The sequence below is a fragment of the Phasianus colchicus genome, chromosome 3 (genome assembly GCF_987193195.1).
Source record: "Phasianus colchicus chromosome 3, bPhaCol1.hap1.1, whole genome shotgun sequence".
In the NCBI taxonomy this organism is placed as follows: domain Eukaryota; kingdom Metazoa; phylum Chordata; class Aves; order Galliformes; family Phasianidae; genus Phasianus; species Phasianus colchicus.
This window is the reverse complement of record NC_143438.1, coordinates 72,120,196-72,137,643: the sequence shown is the minus strand read 5'-3', so window position 1 is coordinate 72,137,643 and position 17,448 is coordinate 72,120,196. Positions and strand designations below refer to the sequence as shown.

Genomic DNA, 17,448 nt, shown 5'->3' with positions numbered 1-17,448 from the left:
CTTCTCCCCCCCACCCCCCGCCAGACCTCAACCCTGTGTACTAATGAGAGCAGCTAACTTTACAAGTGTCCTTTGTAGTCGCTGAAAGCCCGGAGCCATTCCTTGGAAGGATTTTACTAGAATAACACTTCTCAATAAACTGGCGGTTGGAGTGAGGCTTAGAAAAGATGCTAATAAATCTCACAGTGATAGGCTGGTTTTTAAGCTTCCTAAATTACTTCCAAAATAGCTCTTACTTTCCCTTTGTGAGCGGCGGGGTGGTGTGTGTATGGGAAGGGTTGGAGTGAGCGCAGTGCAGTGCGGTGTGGGACGGTAGGGCACAGGGATTTGGGCACTTGTTTGAGATAACTTCTGTAATTCATTGGTGTGTCTCCATCGTTTGTAACACGAACATCCCCAGCTCATGCCAGTAACCTTCATCCTGACGTACATCTGCCTTTTAAAGTTTTAGAATTAGCTCATTCAAAACAGTGCACGTGTTGCTTCTGCATGAAGAAACATTTATTTTGTTGCTGGGAGCCAAGTGTGACGTGACGTTGGATCAATGGAAATATCACCATAAGGTTTCCATTGATTCATTGCAAATTTCTCAGATATTGTCGCTGTGCTATGTGAGCATGAAACAAAAACCAGCTTTGATACAGAAGTCCTCACTGATTTCAGTGCCCAAAGGCTGAGCAGTGAAGTAAGCATTTCTGTAAGCCTTAATACCTGTGTTGTGGAGTGGGGTTTCTTTCATTTGCTTATCCTGTCCTGGCTCTCGGTTACCAATTGCCTGGTTTCTGGAGAAGCAAATTTGGGTATGTGCTAAATTCATACTTCACATTGTGCTCTGATTGTTTTCAGTAGTAAATGAAAAAGCAGTGGACTAAAGCTGTATTTCCACAATAGACATTGAGCTACGTTTTATCACCATCTTTTTTGTTCCATCTCGTGAGGAGAAATCTGTTCAAACATGAGATTTTACAGCAGGTCCACATATGAGCTGGGGCTGAAAAACAGCCCCGTGAGGCATTTGTACTGAGTGGTATGGCACGACCATGCATTTGGGAAGATGTTTGGGGACAGCAGGGTGTATCTGGGAGGTAGATCTGAAATTGAATACATTGGAAAGGTGTCCCTTATGCCCACCCATTCCCTGGCCCTGTGATTCTCCCCTCCTCACCCTGTGTTCTCCCCTTACCTGGGCCTTTTTTGTTGCTTTTCAGGAAGTGTTCTTTGATGTTTCTCCATTTGGTTTCAAATATTGTAGGTTGCTCACTTCTGGGCAGCCCAGGTCTGTTTTAATTCCTATAGGCCTTGTGTTATTTGCAAGATGAGTTGCAAGTATCTTTTATGCTGGCTTTGTACAATGTAGGGCAGCAGTCAGGGGTGAAATCCCAGCTGCAGTGACGTGAGTTAGGAGAACAGAAAAATTCCTCCCAGCTTCTGTGGGAATTTCCTCCTGTATTTTGTATACGTAGCTGGAAATGCTTCCAAAAGCAATGCTTTCTCTGTGTGGATAAAAATTACTCCAAGTGGCAAACTTCTGCAAATGCTGTGAGGAAAGGCAATTTGCTGGGAGGGAGGTGGTGCCCTCAGTGGGCAGCACAGCAGCAGACGCTGCAGAATCCACACCAGAGGCAGCTACAGGAAGCCAGGCTTCATCAGCTCCGGGGCGCAGAGAATTAGTGGCTCCTTATGCAATATCCTGACTCTAAACTGTATTATTTTTGCTTCCCTTTATCTAATCTGGTGGTTTCTGATGGAGTAATGCACCTAGCCGAGGGTACTCTTCACTCCTGTAGGCGTTAGGACATCGGTGATCAAAACAAATGGTAGAAAATCATCTTGTCCTTGGTGGCCTCAGCTGGATGGTGTGCTCTGGAGAGGTTTTAGTCCTACAGCTCAGTGCCATTGTGCTTAGGAGCAGCATCGAATTTAGGAAGCACATATTTCATTTGGTGTTATGTGATGAAACAGCACCAGCATGAAAATGTTTTAATTAGAGGAAATGGATCCTGGCTGGCTTTATGCTACATATTTGCTGCTCTAAGCATTTTCTTACAAGAGGTCGAGATTTATTCTGCCTGTATCACAACAATTGCCCTAGTTTCAAGGCTTAAACCTGCAGTATCACAGGCTCTAAGTTAAGGTGAACATTTGGGTTATTAGTGCTCTTAAATCCACATTGAAATGCCTTTTTGGTTTTACAAAACTGGTGGTTTTCCACAGGAAACCAAGCAGCGCTGCAGCAGATGACAGAGCACATGTGTGCACGTCCCTGGGTTCTCCAGGAGGATGGAAAGCGAGGGGGTGTGTAATCCTTTCCCCTTGTCAGAAGGCAGCTTTAGCAGTTGGCATTCTGCCCAGCTGCCGGGCAGCGTGCAGGTATGCCCTGCCAATGTGTCGTCTGTCTGTCAGTTTGGAAGGTCAAAAAAATGTGTATTTTCCATCTTGCTGCTATAGCTCTTCTGTTAGCTTCCACCAGCCTGCTCCAACAGCTGCCCTCCTCCAAGGCCTCCCATACAACCCTCCTCTCTCACCCTCTGCTTCATCCTCAACCTGATCTGGGTCCCTCCTGCTGAGTCATAGGACAAGGAAATTCTCATTTAAAAAAAAGTGATATGGCAAACTGGGGGCTGTCAGACCACTAGCAGAATGGAAATAAGAGAGAGAAACTCCCACCTCTGCATCTGTGCTCTTTTCCCCCTTATTTTTCTCCCTTTAAGAGGAGCTACAGTTGTTGGATTTGATGATTGTATTTGGACTTAGTTCTTTTCCAAACTAAACGATTTGATGATTCTATGTTGAGCATTTCTGAATGAAAAAAAAGGCCTACCTCTTAGGGATGTGAAAGTGATCCAGAACTCCCACTTTTAACTTTTCCTTTTTTTAAAATTTTTTCTTTTTTTTTTTTCTGGAGACCCTTCACAGCACATTTGTTTTGTGATGCTTGTGTACTTCAGACTTCGGTAGGATAGAGGTGCTCTTGGAAGAAGCAGTAGACATAGATCATAGCATCATAGAACAGTTTGGGTTGCACTTTAAGATCACCTAGTTCCAACCCCCTGCTGTAGTCAGGGTCACCTCCCTCCAGACCAGGTTGTTCACAGCCCCATCCAGCCTGGTCCTGAACACCTCCAGGGAGGAGCATCCACCACCTCTCTGGGCAACCTGTTCCAGTGTTTCACCACCCCCACAGTAAAGAATTTCTTCCTAATATCTAGTCTAAATTTGCCCTCTTCCAATTTAAAGCCATTTCCTTTTGTCCTGTCACTACCTGCCCTTATAAAGTCCGTCCCCAGCTTTCCTGTAGGTCCCCTTCAGGTACTGGAAGGCTGCTATAAGGTCCTCCTGGAGGCTTCTCTTCTCCAGGCTGAAAAACCCCAGCTCTCTCAGCCTGTCCTCATAGGGGAAGTGCTCCAGCCCTCTGATCATCTTTGTGGCCCTCCTCTGGACCCACTGCACCTATTCCATGTCCTTCCTGTGCTGGGGGCCCTGGGACTGGATGCAGTACTCCAGGTAGGTCTCAGGAGAGCAGAATAGAGGGGCAGAATCACCTCCCTCGACCTGTTGGTCACACTTCTCTTGATGCAACCCGGGATATGGTTGGCCTTCTGGGCTGCAAGCCATAGTAGGAGTGCAAGAGATAACCACACACAAGCATGGGCTCAGATGGAGACACTGAAACTGCTTGTACACAGGTTGCAGATGCATTGACGCCTTACACAAAGGACATGTGTTATTAAATAACTTTAAAGTTAGACTTTCAAGGGAAAAAAAAGATAGGATGCAGCCATAAGTTGGAAGCCTACTGTTGTGTTTTTTTGCCTCTTTGTCTAAGTTAAAGGAAAAAGTTGTTTCTGGTGTGTGCACTGTTGATGGCTGCTCCTGGGCAAGTCTTATTCTAGTAAAAGCTGATCAGACCCATGAGAGTCTATCAGATTAATGTTAGAAATAGAATTTCAAATAGATTTGGTTTCACAATCATAGACTCATAGAATGGCTTATATTGGAGGGGACCATAAAGAACATTAAGGTCCAACCCCCATGCTGTGGGCAGGGATGCCACTCACTTTCATCTGCTCTTCCAAAACAACACAAAAATCCCCATTGCTAGTGAGGTGCAGAGAATTTCAGCTCAAAATTGAATTGCAAAAAACATTTTGGATTGTATCTGATAGGGGAAATGATATTACAAACTGATCCTTGCCTTTAAATACAACAGACACAGCCACATGGCAAATGAAATTATCCAGGAGGCACTGCTTTTAAGCACATAATATTTTAGAAAGTTTTAAGCTGGAGGAGGGAGGTTTAACTTGTATATTAAAAGTAAATGGAAAGAGAGAAGATGTCCAGTGGGCAATTACAACTCCACAAGTAGTCCACTCCAATTTATTTGAATGTCTGTGACTCAGCAGAGGAGATTAATGGATTGACACCAGAGCTGATCTGTCATAAGTGACAGTTCCACGTAATTAAATCTGGAGGACTCTGGCAATCGTCGCACTGTAATGCTGAGCTCCGGTAGCTCCGTATCTGGGGTGCTGGTCAGCTGCTCCATGCCCACTGAATGGTGGAACAGCCCCATGTCTTCTCTTCTCTGGCAGCTGTGCTTCCCCTCGATCAGCATAACTTCATATCCCTTCTGCACTGTTGGGTTTTGGCCTCTAGTTAGAGCAGCAGCTGAGAAATGGAAAATGACAGAGAGAAAATGATCCCAACACAAGGAAGAGGAAGTAAGCGAAGGATTCTGGGGAAAAATAATGATTCCAGGCACTCTAGGCCAACCTACTGACACTGCAATGTTGGGAGATGTGCGTGAGCCTCAGTCCCTCTCCTCAGCTCCTGGGGAGGGTGACCAGAGGTCTGTTGAGAGCAGATTATGGAGCCCCACAGTGAGAGGAGAGATGCTACTTAAGGCCCATGTGGAGAGCTGCAGGCACAAACAGGCTTCCTGAGGAGGAGAGGCAGTAGCAGGGCAGAGGGAACCAGAACCAGCTCACAGCAGCTTCCCTTGGTTCTGTGATTCCAGTATATTACCACCAGAGCTCTGTCATGGGGAGGCCTACCCTGGGCAGCGTTCCTCCTGCCCTCCATCTGGGGAGCTTGTGCCCTCAGCTGGGCTCACTCTGGGATGTGTACCTCTTGCTTTCACTGGTTGCCTCCAGGGCACAGCAAAACAGCTATTATTTGAGGGCTTGACCATACTTATTCCCGTATTGGTGCTGCTTGTTGCCTCACTGCTTGAGATCTGAATCCCCACGTAATGCTGCGTCAGCTCCTCCATCTGCCCTTCCTTTCAACAACTGCTGTCATCCACATGGCTCCTTAAAATCCATAGTGTTTTTAAAGATCAGTCTGGATAAAACACAGAGCAATACGGTCCAACCTCAGAGCTGTACCAGCTTTGCTCAGGAGGATGGACTAGAGACCTCCTGAGATCCCTCCAGCCTGAATTATCCTACAGAGCTGGCACATCCACTTAAAGCAAAATATTCCACTCATGCTGTGAATGAAATTCACCTAATACCTCCTGAAATCCTTAAATCCTAGTAAAAAGATGTAGCCTATCTGCAAGTGTGCCCTTCCAAGACTCTTCTCTGCTATCTCATGGCCAATTAATCTGGAGTAGCCTTCTCATTTATGGCCCTGTGGTTCACAGCGCCATTCTCCTTGGTTTCCTGAAAGTCAAGATTCTCCTTTTCCTCACTGAGATCTGCGAGGGCTCAAAGGTATAACAGCCTTTCTCTAGGTGCCCGTTGCTCATCCACCACAGAAAGGAAATTCAGGGATCAGGCAACACTGCTCAGGCAGATTTGCATCTTTTCTGCCAGCACTGAAAGAAAGGACCAGATGTCACCTTCATGATTCCAGTGCTCAGACATTCCCCCACGACTCACATCTGGGTAACCTCTTGTTACCTTTAGACTTAAGAGGGGACAAATGGGTGCAATGTTAATGTGTGCCCGAGGATAAGGGTTATTTTTGGTTCCCAGGTGAGCAGGAAAAAGCCCTCCTCCAGAGTGGAAGGAACTCATCCCTGGCACTGTTAGGATTGTGTTCCTAAGGGCAGGTGTTGTCTCAGTAAATCTGGTGCCCTGGGATTCAATAAGAGCTGACAACACCCTCAGTATCAGGAGGCGGCTTGTTGTGAACACTGACTTATCAGAATACGTTCCAGCCCAGTGCCCAAAGAGGCAGTTTTCAGAAACACAGAGGGAAGCCCATAAGCACGGCCTTTGGCCTTTCTTGCACAGGGCTGGCCCAGGCAATTTGGCTATTCCAGCCCCCTAACGCTCTCAGTTTAGCCTTCAGTAACGTGGCCAAGCTGCTCAGACAGTATTTGTGAATGAGAGCATCTCTAAAGCTCCTCTGGAACATTGTTTGGCTGCCTGCCATGGGGACTGCTTCTTCTAGGAAAAACAAAACTCCCACAAGCCCCAAATTTTACAAGCCCAGTTATACAAAAAAGTGGGTGGAGTTCTCTACAGTGGTGGAACACTATGCTATTTCTTAGCCAAGTGACATTTGCAATAGAGGCACGAACCTTGAGAGCAGAGTATATATGGCCAGCACATAATGAAGAGCCAAGTCCAGCTGTTTTTTTCCTAATTAAATCTCAAAAATGGGAAATGATGGATAGTCTAATCAAGCCCCTTCATATCATTTGCTATGAGATAGAATATCATTCACAGTTGTTATTTTTTCTCCAGACATGTCTAGCAGAAGGGCTTTTCTCCATCCTTAATTCTCCTCGCTCTTATCTGAGCTGCGGTTCTTTTCCATCGCTCGGTGCGAGGCGCAGCCGGCACCTGTGCAGCACTTACTGCTGGCTGCTATTGCACACCACAGGGCGCTCACTCATCTCCATCCCTGCCTCTGGGAAACTTGAACAGCTTGTCTAGCATTGAACAAAACTGCTGAACTGTCTCCTGTAATGCTCTATTATTCTCCTCTGCCGTAACGCACTGCTTTTGATTTTTGCCTTGCCAGTTTGCATGTGTATGTAGGTACTCCCTCGAGTGTGAAAGGGATGGGGACCACAGAGAGTCAGGAGGAGTGCCTGCAGCTTGTGTGGGCTCTGTGTTCCCTCTTTGCAAGAGCAGGGCTGTGACAATGCGGACACTTCCCATTAGAGCTTTGCAGACACTGCACATGGGCACTCCATTACTGCGGTGTGTTGGCTGGCGGTAATGATAGGGCTCTGCTCACTGGTTTGGTTACACACTGGCAACCTGTCTGCTTTTTGTGCTTTATTTATCAGGTATTAATTGCAGCTCCCACTCACCACCGCCTGCCCAAATCGCTGCATTGTCTGCGCTGCCATCAGACGTTCCCTTATTTCTGCCTCTGTTGTCAGCATCAGAAAACTCAATTACGCGCGAGCACGCATGCATACCCAAACACACAGTAGTAGGCTTGTGCTGATGTTTTTAAAGATACACATCTGCTGATACTAAAAATAGGTCCTTGTCAGCAGCTTGGTAATTTTAGGCTCAATGAGAATTCATCCCCATGGTAACTGTACAGTTGTTGAATCATTTATTATTTGAGCTTCCAAATCACAACAGTGCCGGCAGTTTTCATCCTCTGAAGGACCCTTTGCGGTATTACAGCACTCCCTGCTTCACATCAGTGATATTTATCAAGCAGACTGCCCTCCCACCACCCACATCTCCCTGCTGCAGGAGGACGGGATGCAGACAGCAGGCAGCAGCTTCTGCAGAACTGCTTGGATGCAACTTGAGAGCGCAGCCCCGTGTCTTGCTCTTTGTCTCAGCGACCATAAGAGGATAGCACGAGTTGCAAGAGGTTTTGCAGATAAACGGGTGGCAGTTTTAACCCTGCAGATAGATGTGTTTGGCTCCCAACTGTGGGGGCACGCTGCCTGGCTCCTTTGTGATAAAAGCTGTTTGTACTTTCTCCCACTTGCAGATAACGCCCATTGGCCAACAGGTGCCAAAGCAAGCAGAAACCACCCGCTTGCCTGCCAAAGCACAGGGCGACACATGGATGCCCGAGCCCAGGGGCTGTCACAGGGCTCTGTGCTCTGCTGAACGTGGCAGGTAGCCCTCAGTGCTAGGGATCCAGCAGCAGGAGCCCCTCCCTCCCAAATGGGTGCATTGCCATCACAATCAGGTATTATAACTCATCTATCAGCTCCCTGTTACTGGATTTTTCCATCTATTTAGAATTGTATTTTTCATCTGAGATTTTGGTTAGTAAAAATACCTCATCCACAATTCGTGTTATCATAGTGGCAAGGGTCTTCTAACCAGGACTAGCTCCCAAGCACTGGAGCGTGCTAGAAATGTTGTTACCTCATAGCTTTGTGCTCACTTACGATCATTTATAGCAACCATTTATCCTATGTAGCATCTTTTCCTTCTTTCCTTTGCAAGCCAATTCACATGGAATGAAACAAATAAAGAATACGAGGCCCTGGGCACAGGCTACCCAGAGAAGCTGTGGCTGCCCCAGCACTGGAGGCATACAAGGCTAAGTTGGATGGACCTTGAGCAGCCTGAGCTGGTGGTCTGTTTAGGCTCACAGATCAGTAAGAGCTTTGTTTCCAATCGCAAGAAGAGATATCACATAAGAGTGTGCCACACTTCTGTCTGCCCACCCATCACTGGAAGCATTGCTGGAGCTAACCTGTGGGCTGATCCAATGTCTTAGTGTTATCATCATGATGACAGCACAGCCTCATGTCTCCAGCTGGCTTTATTTCAAAGCTGTCTGGGTATTTTCAGGCTATCTTAGCTGCCTATGCTCCTGTGACCAGGACACATTACTAACACCCAGGCCTTTTCTGCAGAGCTGCTCCCAGCTGGGCACTCCCTGCATGTGCTGGTGCCTGGGGTTGTCCCTCCCTAGCTGCAGGGCTTTGTACCTCTTCTTGATGAATGCCCACAAGGTTTCCAGTGGCAGGGAACTGTCACAGCGGTAAAAAAAAGCCTCTATTGGTTCCCTATGGCCAATGGTGCCTTTGGACATCCACAGCTGTGCCCAGTACCAGGGCCATATGTGGTAGCACAGGGCTGGCTGGAGAGGGACACTGAGAGATGCACAGGGACACATGTTGTAGGCAGAGGTGCGATAATCAGTGTGATAAACTTGGGAAAAAGAACACAACAGTTTGGATTTCCAGACCCTTCTTTGGATGCAATAATTCAGCATTTCAGCCCTCTCCCAGACAGCCACAGCCAGGATATGGTTTATTGATGGACTACTGAGGACTGTCGCATCTTGCCCAGCCAGGCTGACATGCACAGCCCAGACAGCACAGAAGTAAATGACATTCAATTTGGTTGATATTTAATTACTTTAATAATACATTTGACTGGCAGTTAATCACTCTTCCTCACGTGACCCTGGTGTTTCTTTACAGCTGATTCCCAGTCCAGACCTTTTGAGCAGGTTTGCATTGAGTCTGCAGCTGCTTTGCAATCCAGCACCTCACCATCATCGACCAGCATCACAAACCAGAGGTGGTAAAGAAAAGAGCCAGAAGGAAACCTGAACCACTCTGAATGCTCCCAGCTTCTTTGGGCACAGCGATGCAGGGACGTCAGGCAGCAGACCAGATGCAGCTTCCATTAGAGAGTACTAATTACATGCTTACAGACTTGGGGTATTTGTGTACAAGTTGTATTAATCAATGCATATTTACTTTCAGCTTGCAGTCTTTGAAAAGAAGAAAAACTCACATCCATAGACCAAAATAAAACTGAAACACTTCAAGTGTTCAGTAGCTTAGAAACGGTCTGTTTTTGGTGGCTCAACCTGCATTGTAGGAAATGTGAGATAAGAAACTTCACTGTTATCGAAACTGGCCAAATAGGCACCGATAACAGTGCTTTTCCAGGGGGCTGCCTAACAGTCTTCCCTCTGATAAGGAGGCTCTATCTGCTTTTTCAAAGAAGTGAGCGTTTCCCACGTGCAGTGGCAGATCCTATTAGAGCCAATGGGATGTTTCTAGGCCCCCAGTGCAGCACTGCACCACCAGCATGCTCCAAGGAGCACACACAGTCTTGCATTGCTGCTGGAGTAAAGGGTTACAGGGGAGACTGCCCTCCTTCCATCACTCTTTGTGCAAAAGTGCCAATAGAAGAATAAAAGATAGGAGTTTTAGGAACTCCTCTACGCTTATGAAAAAAATCCAACTTTAAATGAAAGAGGTTGTTTTAGTAGAAAAAAAAAAAAAACTTGTGATGAAATTATCTTATTTTTTTTAACATTGTAGTAAAACAAGGAAAAGATCGTACTGTTCCTGGTCAAACGTTGTATCGTGTCAGGCAGATTGGTACATCAACCACAGAGAGCAGCATTAGACAAAGCCCCATTTAAGCAACTCTTAACATTAAACTCCTGCGAAAACCTAAAGGAAGTGCATAAATATTCAGACACATCAGACTCTAACATAAAGCATCCCAGAAGAAAATTTAAATCTAAGTTTCTGAGATGGTAGTGTGGTTCTGTTTTATTGGTGTTTTTAGGTAGCTCACAGGAAAGAGAAGAGGTAGGAAATAGGGGAAGAAAATGAAGGTGGAAATGTTAATTTTTAAAGAGAGATACAGCCTAGTTTCCACTATCACTCACCTTGCCTGGAAGGCTTTCTCTGCTTTGCCACCCTCTTGGTTCCCCTTGTACTTTTGTACCAAGCAATGTACTGCAGTGGATTTGGCCATCCCATAACCATTTGTTGCTTCAGAGGAACATAAGACAACCCTGCCCAGAGAACTTTACAGAAACTGAGGTTTCCTTTGGTCTCCTGTGGCACTGCATGTGCCACAGAAACAAGCAAAAACCCTAGAACTCCACCTCTCTATCTGCAGAAGATGAAGCAGAGGGGCACAGCCCACCCCAGCACTCACACAGGCACCACAGAGCACTGCAGCATCTCTTGCCCCCAGCTGCATGGCAGAAGGAGGAACCTAGGCAAAGCTCAACACCTGCAGCAGACCCCACTCTGTAACAAGGATGTAAATAAACCATGTTCCCTTAAAACAGGCTGGGTGCTGGGCCTCACACCAGGTCCCAATTCCTTCTCTTAAACAGGAGAAGATGAAAGACCAAGCACGTATACAGAGACTTCTTGTGCACAGAACTGTCAGACAAACATGTACAAGGCAACACTTTGATAAAAATATTAAATACAAAGTTAGTTCTTAAAAAAAACATTTTAAGAAGTTTGATGTGTGTGCAAGATTAATTGAAAAAGCTCTTTTATATTCCAAAGGACCTATTAGTAGAGTTTGTAAGTCCAGGCTAAACTATTTCTATGTTAAGAGCAGCTTAATACTTTATTTATTCAACAAGAAACCTGGAGGAATTGTGCAAGTATCTGTGCTCTCAGTGAAGGGCCTGGTGATCTGATGACAATGTGTGTACCTGTGAAAATTGTGCACTAACTTAAAGACTTAGAAGTCCATATGATGATTTCCAAATTTCTGTTGACTTCTCTTGAGCACAACTGGTTTGAGCAGTAGCAACCAGGGAATATAATCAGGATCTCCGCTCTAGACTTGCTGCAGTTCTTTGAGCCACCAGAAAGGTTGGAGGAATCTGCACAAGAGAATGCTGCATGTCACCAAAGCCCATGATCAAAAGCAAAGAATTTCTCAGTTTGTTTTTTCACGTTAAATACATAGGATTTAAATGACTCCTGCTACACTTCTTGAAAACCAAAGAGTTGTGGAAAATTGAATGCAATGTTACCACCAACCCCAAAGTGGCAATGCCATCATCCTCCCTCAAACTCAGCAACCTGGACTGGGTGAAATCTGCCTGAAATATGAACCCTTTTCTCAACAGGTACAGCTTTCCAGATCCAGATCTGGAACAAAGAACAAGGTGTGAATAGGATACGGTGCACCATTGCATTGATATTAGTAAGCATCCAACTATGGCCTCAAGCTATAGTAGGGATGTTGTATGATGAGGTCTAGCTTTATCAACCCAGCCAAAAAACAGCTTGTTGTCTAAGGACAGTCACTTTTGTTCTCAAATATGTTTCACTGTACTCTGCAGGGATCCAAATAGCTGATAGCTGCAGGTGAAGATGTTGTCCAGAAGTAGATTATGCCTGGGGCTGAAATTGCCCTTGTGTCAGAGGACACGCTGAAAAAGGAGGGCTTTTTTTATTGTTATTTTTCAAGGAACAGGTGAAGAGAGTAAAGAAAATTGCTTAAAAAGACAATCTTCTCATGTCTGAGTATGATTTTTAAAAAACTAGGTATTACAGAAGGATTTTTGTAAATATACTTCCATATGCTCCTTTAAGACTGCTGCACAACAAAGCATGCCATGCAGCCATCAATACGCTGCTTTTTCAGTTCTACTTGTGTTTTCCTCCACAAATGTTTTCTGGGTGACTTCACCCTTTGACTGCTCATATACAGAGGATCAAGTAAACCAAGCTTGAAAGGCTGAAATGGTCTCATCAGGAAGCTCACAAATGCAAGAAAGTAGCTGCCAGTAATAAAAACACCATCTACTTCATTGCTGCAATTTTACATCAGTGGAGTTTAAATTTCAAGGATTAGAACTAGATTTTGCAGTTACCTAAGCAAAGTGGCTCCTTCTGCTACATCCTGCTTTTAAAAGCTTCAGTGCACTGCTGGCAGAGTAACATCCCCACGCTGCACAACTCAGTGCTCTCTCTGAACAGCTTTATCGAGGCTCTCAGCCTCAACACCCTTGGAGTTGGAGCCCTAGGTGGTACACAAAGCAGCAACCCACAAGAACACTGGAATACTCAAAATCCTTTCAGAGGTGGCTTCAACGTAGCCAAGGTCTTACAAATCAGTTGCCGTTCTAGACCTAGCAGAGAACAACAGTATTCCCAGAACAGCAAATGAAAAGTGATGTTGAGTATGGTGTCTATCTGGAGCAAGCACTTATGATACCCCCAAACTTGCCTCATGATGTTTGTTATCCTTACCTTCTCCAAGGAAGTCTAACTGCTGAGACCTTTAAATGCAAATCCATTCTTTGGACACTGTCCTGGCCAGATCATTTGTGCATACAAGTCCATCCTCTGCTGCATACTACAAACACAAGTTAAGATAGAAGCAATCAGAAGCCAAACTAGTGTAGTAAGGAGCTAGCAGCTGGCTGTGCTACTTTAACCTTTATTAAAGCTCTGGGCAGATAAAGTTCAGGCTATATAATTAGACATTTGTGATGTGCCTCTCACCATGGTATCAAGAGCCATTCAGCAATAGAATCTACACCAGGATAACTAGCCTCCCTAACAGTTCAACACATGGGTGCACACGGTATCCTTTTCAGGGCAACTGTGCAAACTCCAGCAGCCACAACCTACTGGTCCTTGGCTTCAGACACAAACACACCTCCTCCACCATCAGAGCCAAGAAACTCTCCAGGTCTCTAAGGGACAAGTTAACACATTTGCTATAAGGTGAGTCTACACAGGCCATTTGCTCTGATACTGTGATAATATTGAGAAGTGTCGTGACTTCTATATATTATTGAAGACTGAATTAAAAGAAAGAAACAAAACCATGAAAAACCTTCATACTTTTTTTGCTTAAGGCTACCTTGACTATTTTCTTATCTTCTTTGCTTGTCTTCTAGCACCTCTCATTTTCAGAAGTATTTCCACTTGGACTAGTCGACCCTCCCCAAGCCACACCATAAAAGTAGTTCTGAGATCACCTCTACTGTTGTTCTCCAAACTCAGGACTCTAAAAATAGCATGGGAAAAGTCTCTGCTACGGACTATTAGCCTGTCCTTCATTTGCTTACATCTGTGATAAACCCTTAGCTACTGACACTTGTGAATGTTAGCTTTAGCCTAAAGGCTGCTTTCCCAAGAGGTTTTCTGAAGCAGGAGAGACAGGGGAGTAGAAAAGAGTCCTGTGCTGTTAGCCTATACTGTCTTATCTTCTCCAGTTCTTCTGCACCTTCAGTAGGTACAGCTATAAGCAAATGTGTTCTCGCTGCTTTCTGCCTTCCTTCATTGCCAGTGCTCACAAATTCCTTATTCATCTTCAGTACTGTGCTGAAGTGGACAGCTCAGCCACAGCAGATAACAACAAGCAGCTCCAGCACACAAGAGATGCTCCTGGACACAGCATACATATGGTCATGGTTTCTCCTCAAAGGTTTTCAAGTAAATATAACTGAGGACACACACAAATTCTTCAACAATGAATTACTAACCACATCTAAGCAGGAGAACTGGTTTTCCAGAGGAGCAGTTTACAATGCTTGTTTACTCCCACAGTATTGTGTTCCTGGATACCTTCAACAATTCCTCACTGAGGGCTCCACTAGGTAGCAGAGATGGACTTATGCCAATAGGGGACACTCACAATCACCTACATCACTTCGCAGCTTTTTATCAGAAAAACAGCAATGGAGAGTTAAGATTTTATGTGAAGATGCGACTCTCCAGCATAAGTTTATCACAACGCAATACCTGGTGCTAATGGTTCCTTGTAAGCCTTTTCCATAGTATTATTAACTCTGCTAATTTCCAGTAAAATGCTAGCATAGCCCATACACATACAGACTATACAACTTCTCAAACACAAGATTCAGTGGTCACCTTATGGTATTACAGGGATTGAAAATAAGTCCGCCCAACAGTGCTCCATTCAGACTTCATTGCCACAACATGCTGTACATCATCACAAAATTTTAGATGCCATTAAACAGCAATGAGATAAACCTATGGCAGATGTAGCTATCCATTTTTGGGATGGAAGCTCCAGGACAGTGCTCTCCACCAGCTGCCTGCCAAATGTGTCCAATGAAAGAGTATTCCACAGCTGCTGGCAATGCTGACTTTGCACCAAGACTCTAGAGCACTTGCTAATTCACAACACCAGCTTGGAGACAAACAGCTTCTGTGACAGATTAGGCTAAAGGCACTACCTGCCTTACTGAGGTTCCAGTACAAGATAGCATCTGAACTGCTTTTTGCCATTTCTGCATTTCCTCAAGCTGAAGGGTGTCAACCCTTGGGAGGAAGAGCAGAGGAATACCTAGAATGGTGCTCACTTAAGACAGAAAGGCAGCAGATAGAGGATGCCCTTAATAGCATCCAAGATCAGTAAGTAGCTGTTCTAAGCTATTATGGTCTAATAATGATATGACAAGGGGAAATTATTTTAAACTAGAAGAGGGGAGATTTAGATCAGATGTCAGGGAAATTTTTCACTCAGTGGGCAGTGAGGCACTGGTACAGCTGCCCAGAGAGCTATGGATGCCCCATCCCTGAAAGCACTCAAAGCCACGTTGGATGGGGCTCTGGGCAGCCTGAACTGGTGGGGGGCAGCCCTGCATATAGCAGGGAGTTGGAACTGGATGGTCTTTAATCTCCTTTCCAATCCAATTCTGTAATTCTTCAGTTAAACAAAGCCCAAAAGCAAGTACTGACATGTTTTATAAAGGGTCAGAGAAGATTTCTACAGCCATTCTTAATATCACTACATTATGATGCAGTGCAAGATCTGAACTCTTTTCACATCAATATAATTCTTGAAATCAAACATGATACGAAGCGTTTCCCAGTGCAGCTTTTTTTCCATATGAGTTGATCTTTCTTCTTGGGTCTAATTGACAACCAGATTGGATTTTTTCCAAATCAATATTTCTGAGACTGTAATACTCTCCAAAGACTCTTGAAATAAAACACAATTAAGCTTTAGAAATCAGTTCTGGGTGCAAGAACAAGTTCTCACATGTTGATGCTGGCATTCAGACAGCATTTATTTGCCTCAAGGGATCCCAAACATTCATCACTAAAATCTTATGAAGAAACTTTGAGGATCACTGCCTCTCCTGTTTGATTTCCTATCTCTCCCCTCCCCGCCCCTGTGCATTTGCTTAATAGATAATGATACCCAGAAAGAAGCCCTGATTTATATTGAAAGTAGGTGAGAGCTGGGAGCAGTCAGCGCGTGTAACCAAGCAGACCTGCAGACCTCTGCCAACTATTTGGCAGGTCAGTTGATAGAAACATAGACGTGCCAGCACTATTTGCACTTAGGAGCAGTTACATGCGTAGACACAATCCGCAGGTTTCAGTTCACTCCTTGTAGATCTCTCCCTGTTTTTCCTACAGCTTTGTTCTCTGAAGCCCTGAAAAAGGGTTCAGGTTGTTACATATTAACTATTTTCTGCTCTGTAACAACAGATACTGAAGATATCCTTACATCAGGCTACTGATTGACAGCTTACATTAATTTCCGTGCTGTAGGCCAGGGCCTGTATTGCAGGTAAGTCTTACAACACAGCCCTCACTGTGCTGCACAGAGGAACACTGCTAGATAAAGCTTGACAAAGGCATGAAAAGAGAGTGGGCAGGGAAGAGCAACCTGTAGGGCCTGTCTACTGGTGTTACACACTTCCCCCAACTTCAGTTTTACTGAAGCATGCAAGCAGCAAACAGAAAACCAAGAAATTGTAGCAGATCACCCTGATATCCTACAACAAGGAGATATTTTTCAACAGGGATTCCACAACAGGGATTTTCAGCTACTTCTTGAGCTGGCACAGATCGTGGTTATAACACACATGCACACACCAACTTGCAGCATAATACTTGTAACACTCATTACTGGAAAACAGCCCCAAAGCAGGAAGAAACAAAACTTCAATGTACAGCTTTTTAAGAGCTGATTCACACAGAGTTTGAGAAGAGTGAAACTGTCCGTTTTGTGGTGTCATTACCAGAGTTGGAAGTTTTAACCTGGTACTTTATTCTCAAAAAACTAACAAGACACACTAATAGCAAAAGTATTTACATAACCACAATAATTCTTTTCTGAGGCTGAAATGTTTATACATATTTAAAGAAAGAAAGGCCATATAACTTGACAAATACCAAAGTGTATTTGTCAAGTGCTAAACGAGTGCTAAATCATAAGATCACCTGTTAATTAAATAGAAACATTTAAATCCCTGTGACTGTCCTTTAATCACAGATAATCAGCAGATATCACATGCTGTTCTCATAGGCTCTTTTTTTAAACCAAGCTTTCAATACTAAGGAGTTGTATTCCAAGACAAACACCTCCACCTCTAGGGACACCAAAAGCTCCTTAGGCAGAGATGCTACCCCTGCACTCAAGCAGATAACCCGCTACAGGTTCAACACACCTAACCAGCCTGCCACATCCCATCCACGCAAGGCAGCAGTGTGACAACAAGCAGCAATGGAACAGTGCCAGAAGCGCTGGTTGCCACAAAACTGCAACAGCTTGCCCTAAGCAGAGTTGGGAACCACAGCCCAATGCCCCAGTAGAAGGCTACTGCTGAGGAAAGAGAAGTGTCCAGCAACATCTGTGTTCTGAGTTACCTGAAATCACATTGTCACCACCGGTGAAGTTTAAAAAAGAAAAAGAAAAAAAACACAGCCACTTTTATGGATGATGCAGGTACCTTAAGGCACAAGGGAAAAAAAAAAAAATCACATCTCACAGC

General features: G+C 44.7%; 1 protein-coding gene across 2 annotated transcripts in view; it reads right to left on the bottom strand.

The window, feature by feature from the left end:
* Window positions 1–10,333: 10,333 nt before the first annotated feature.
* The window catches only part of ESRP1 (epithelial splicing regulatory protein 1), a 31,470-nt gene continuing 24,355 nt past the window's right edge, over window positions 10,334–17,448 (bottom strand). The window contains exons 14-15 of one of the 2 annotated variants that reach the window (XM_031591009.2): window positions 12,935–13,040; window positions 10,334–11,556 (exon numbers count right to left, since the gene is read on the bottom strand). In XM_031591009.2, the coding sequence (XP_031446869.2) occupies window positions 12,950–13,040 (91 nt within the window). In that variant the 3' untranslated portion in view covers window positions 10,334–11,556; window positions 12,935–12,949. The remainder of the gene's footprint in view (window positions 11,557–12,934; window positions 13,041–17,448) is intronic. The other variant, XM_031591010.2, reaches the window with a different exon arrangement.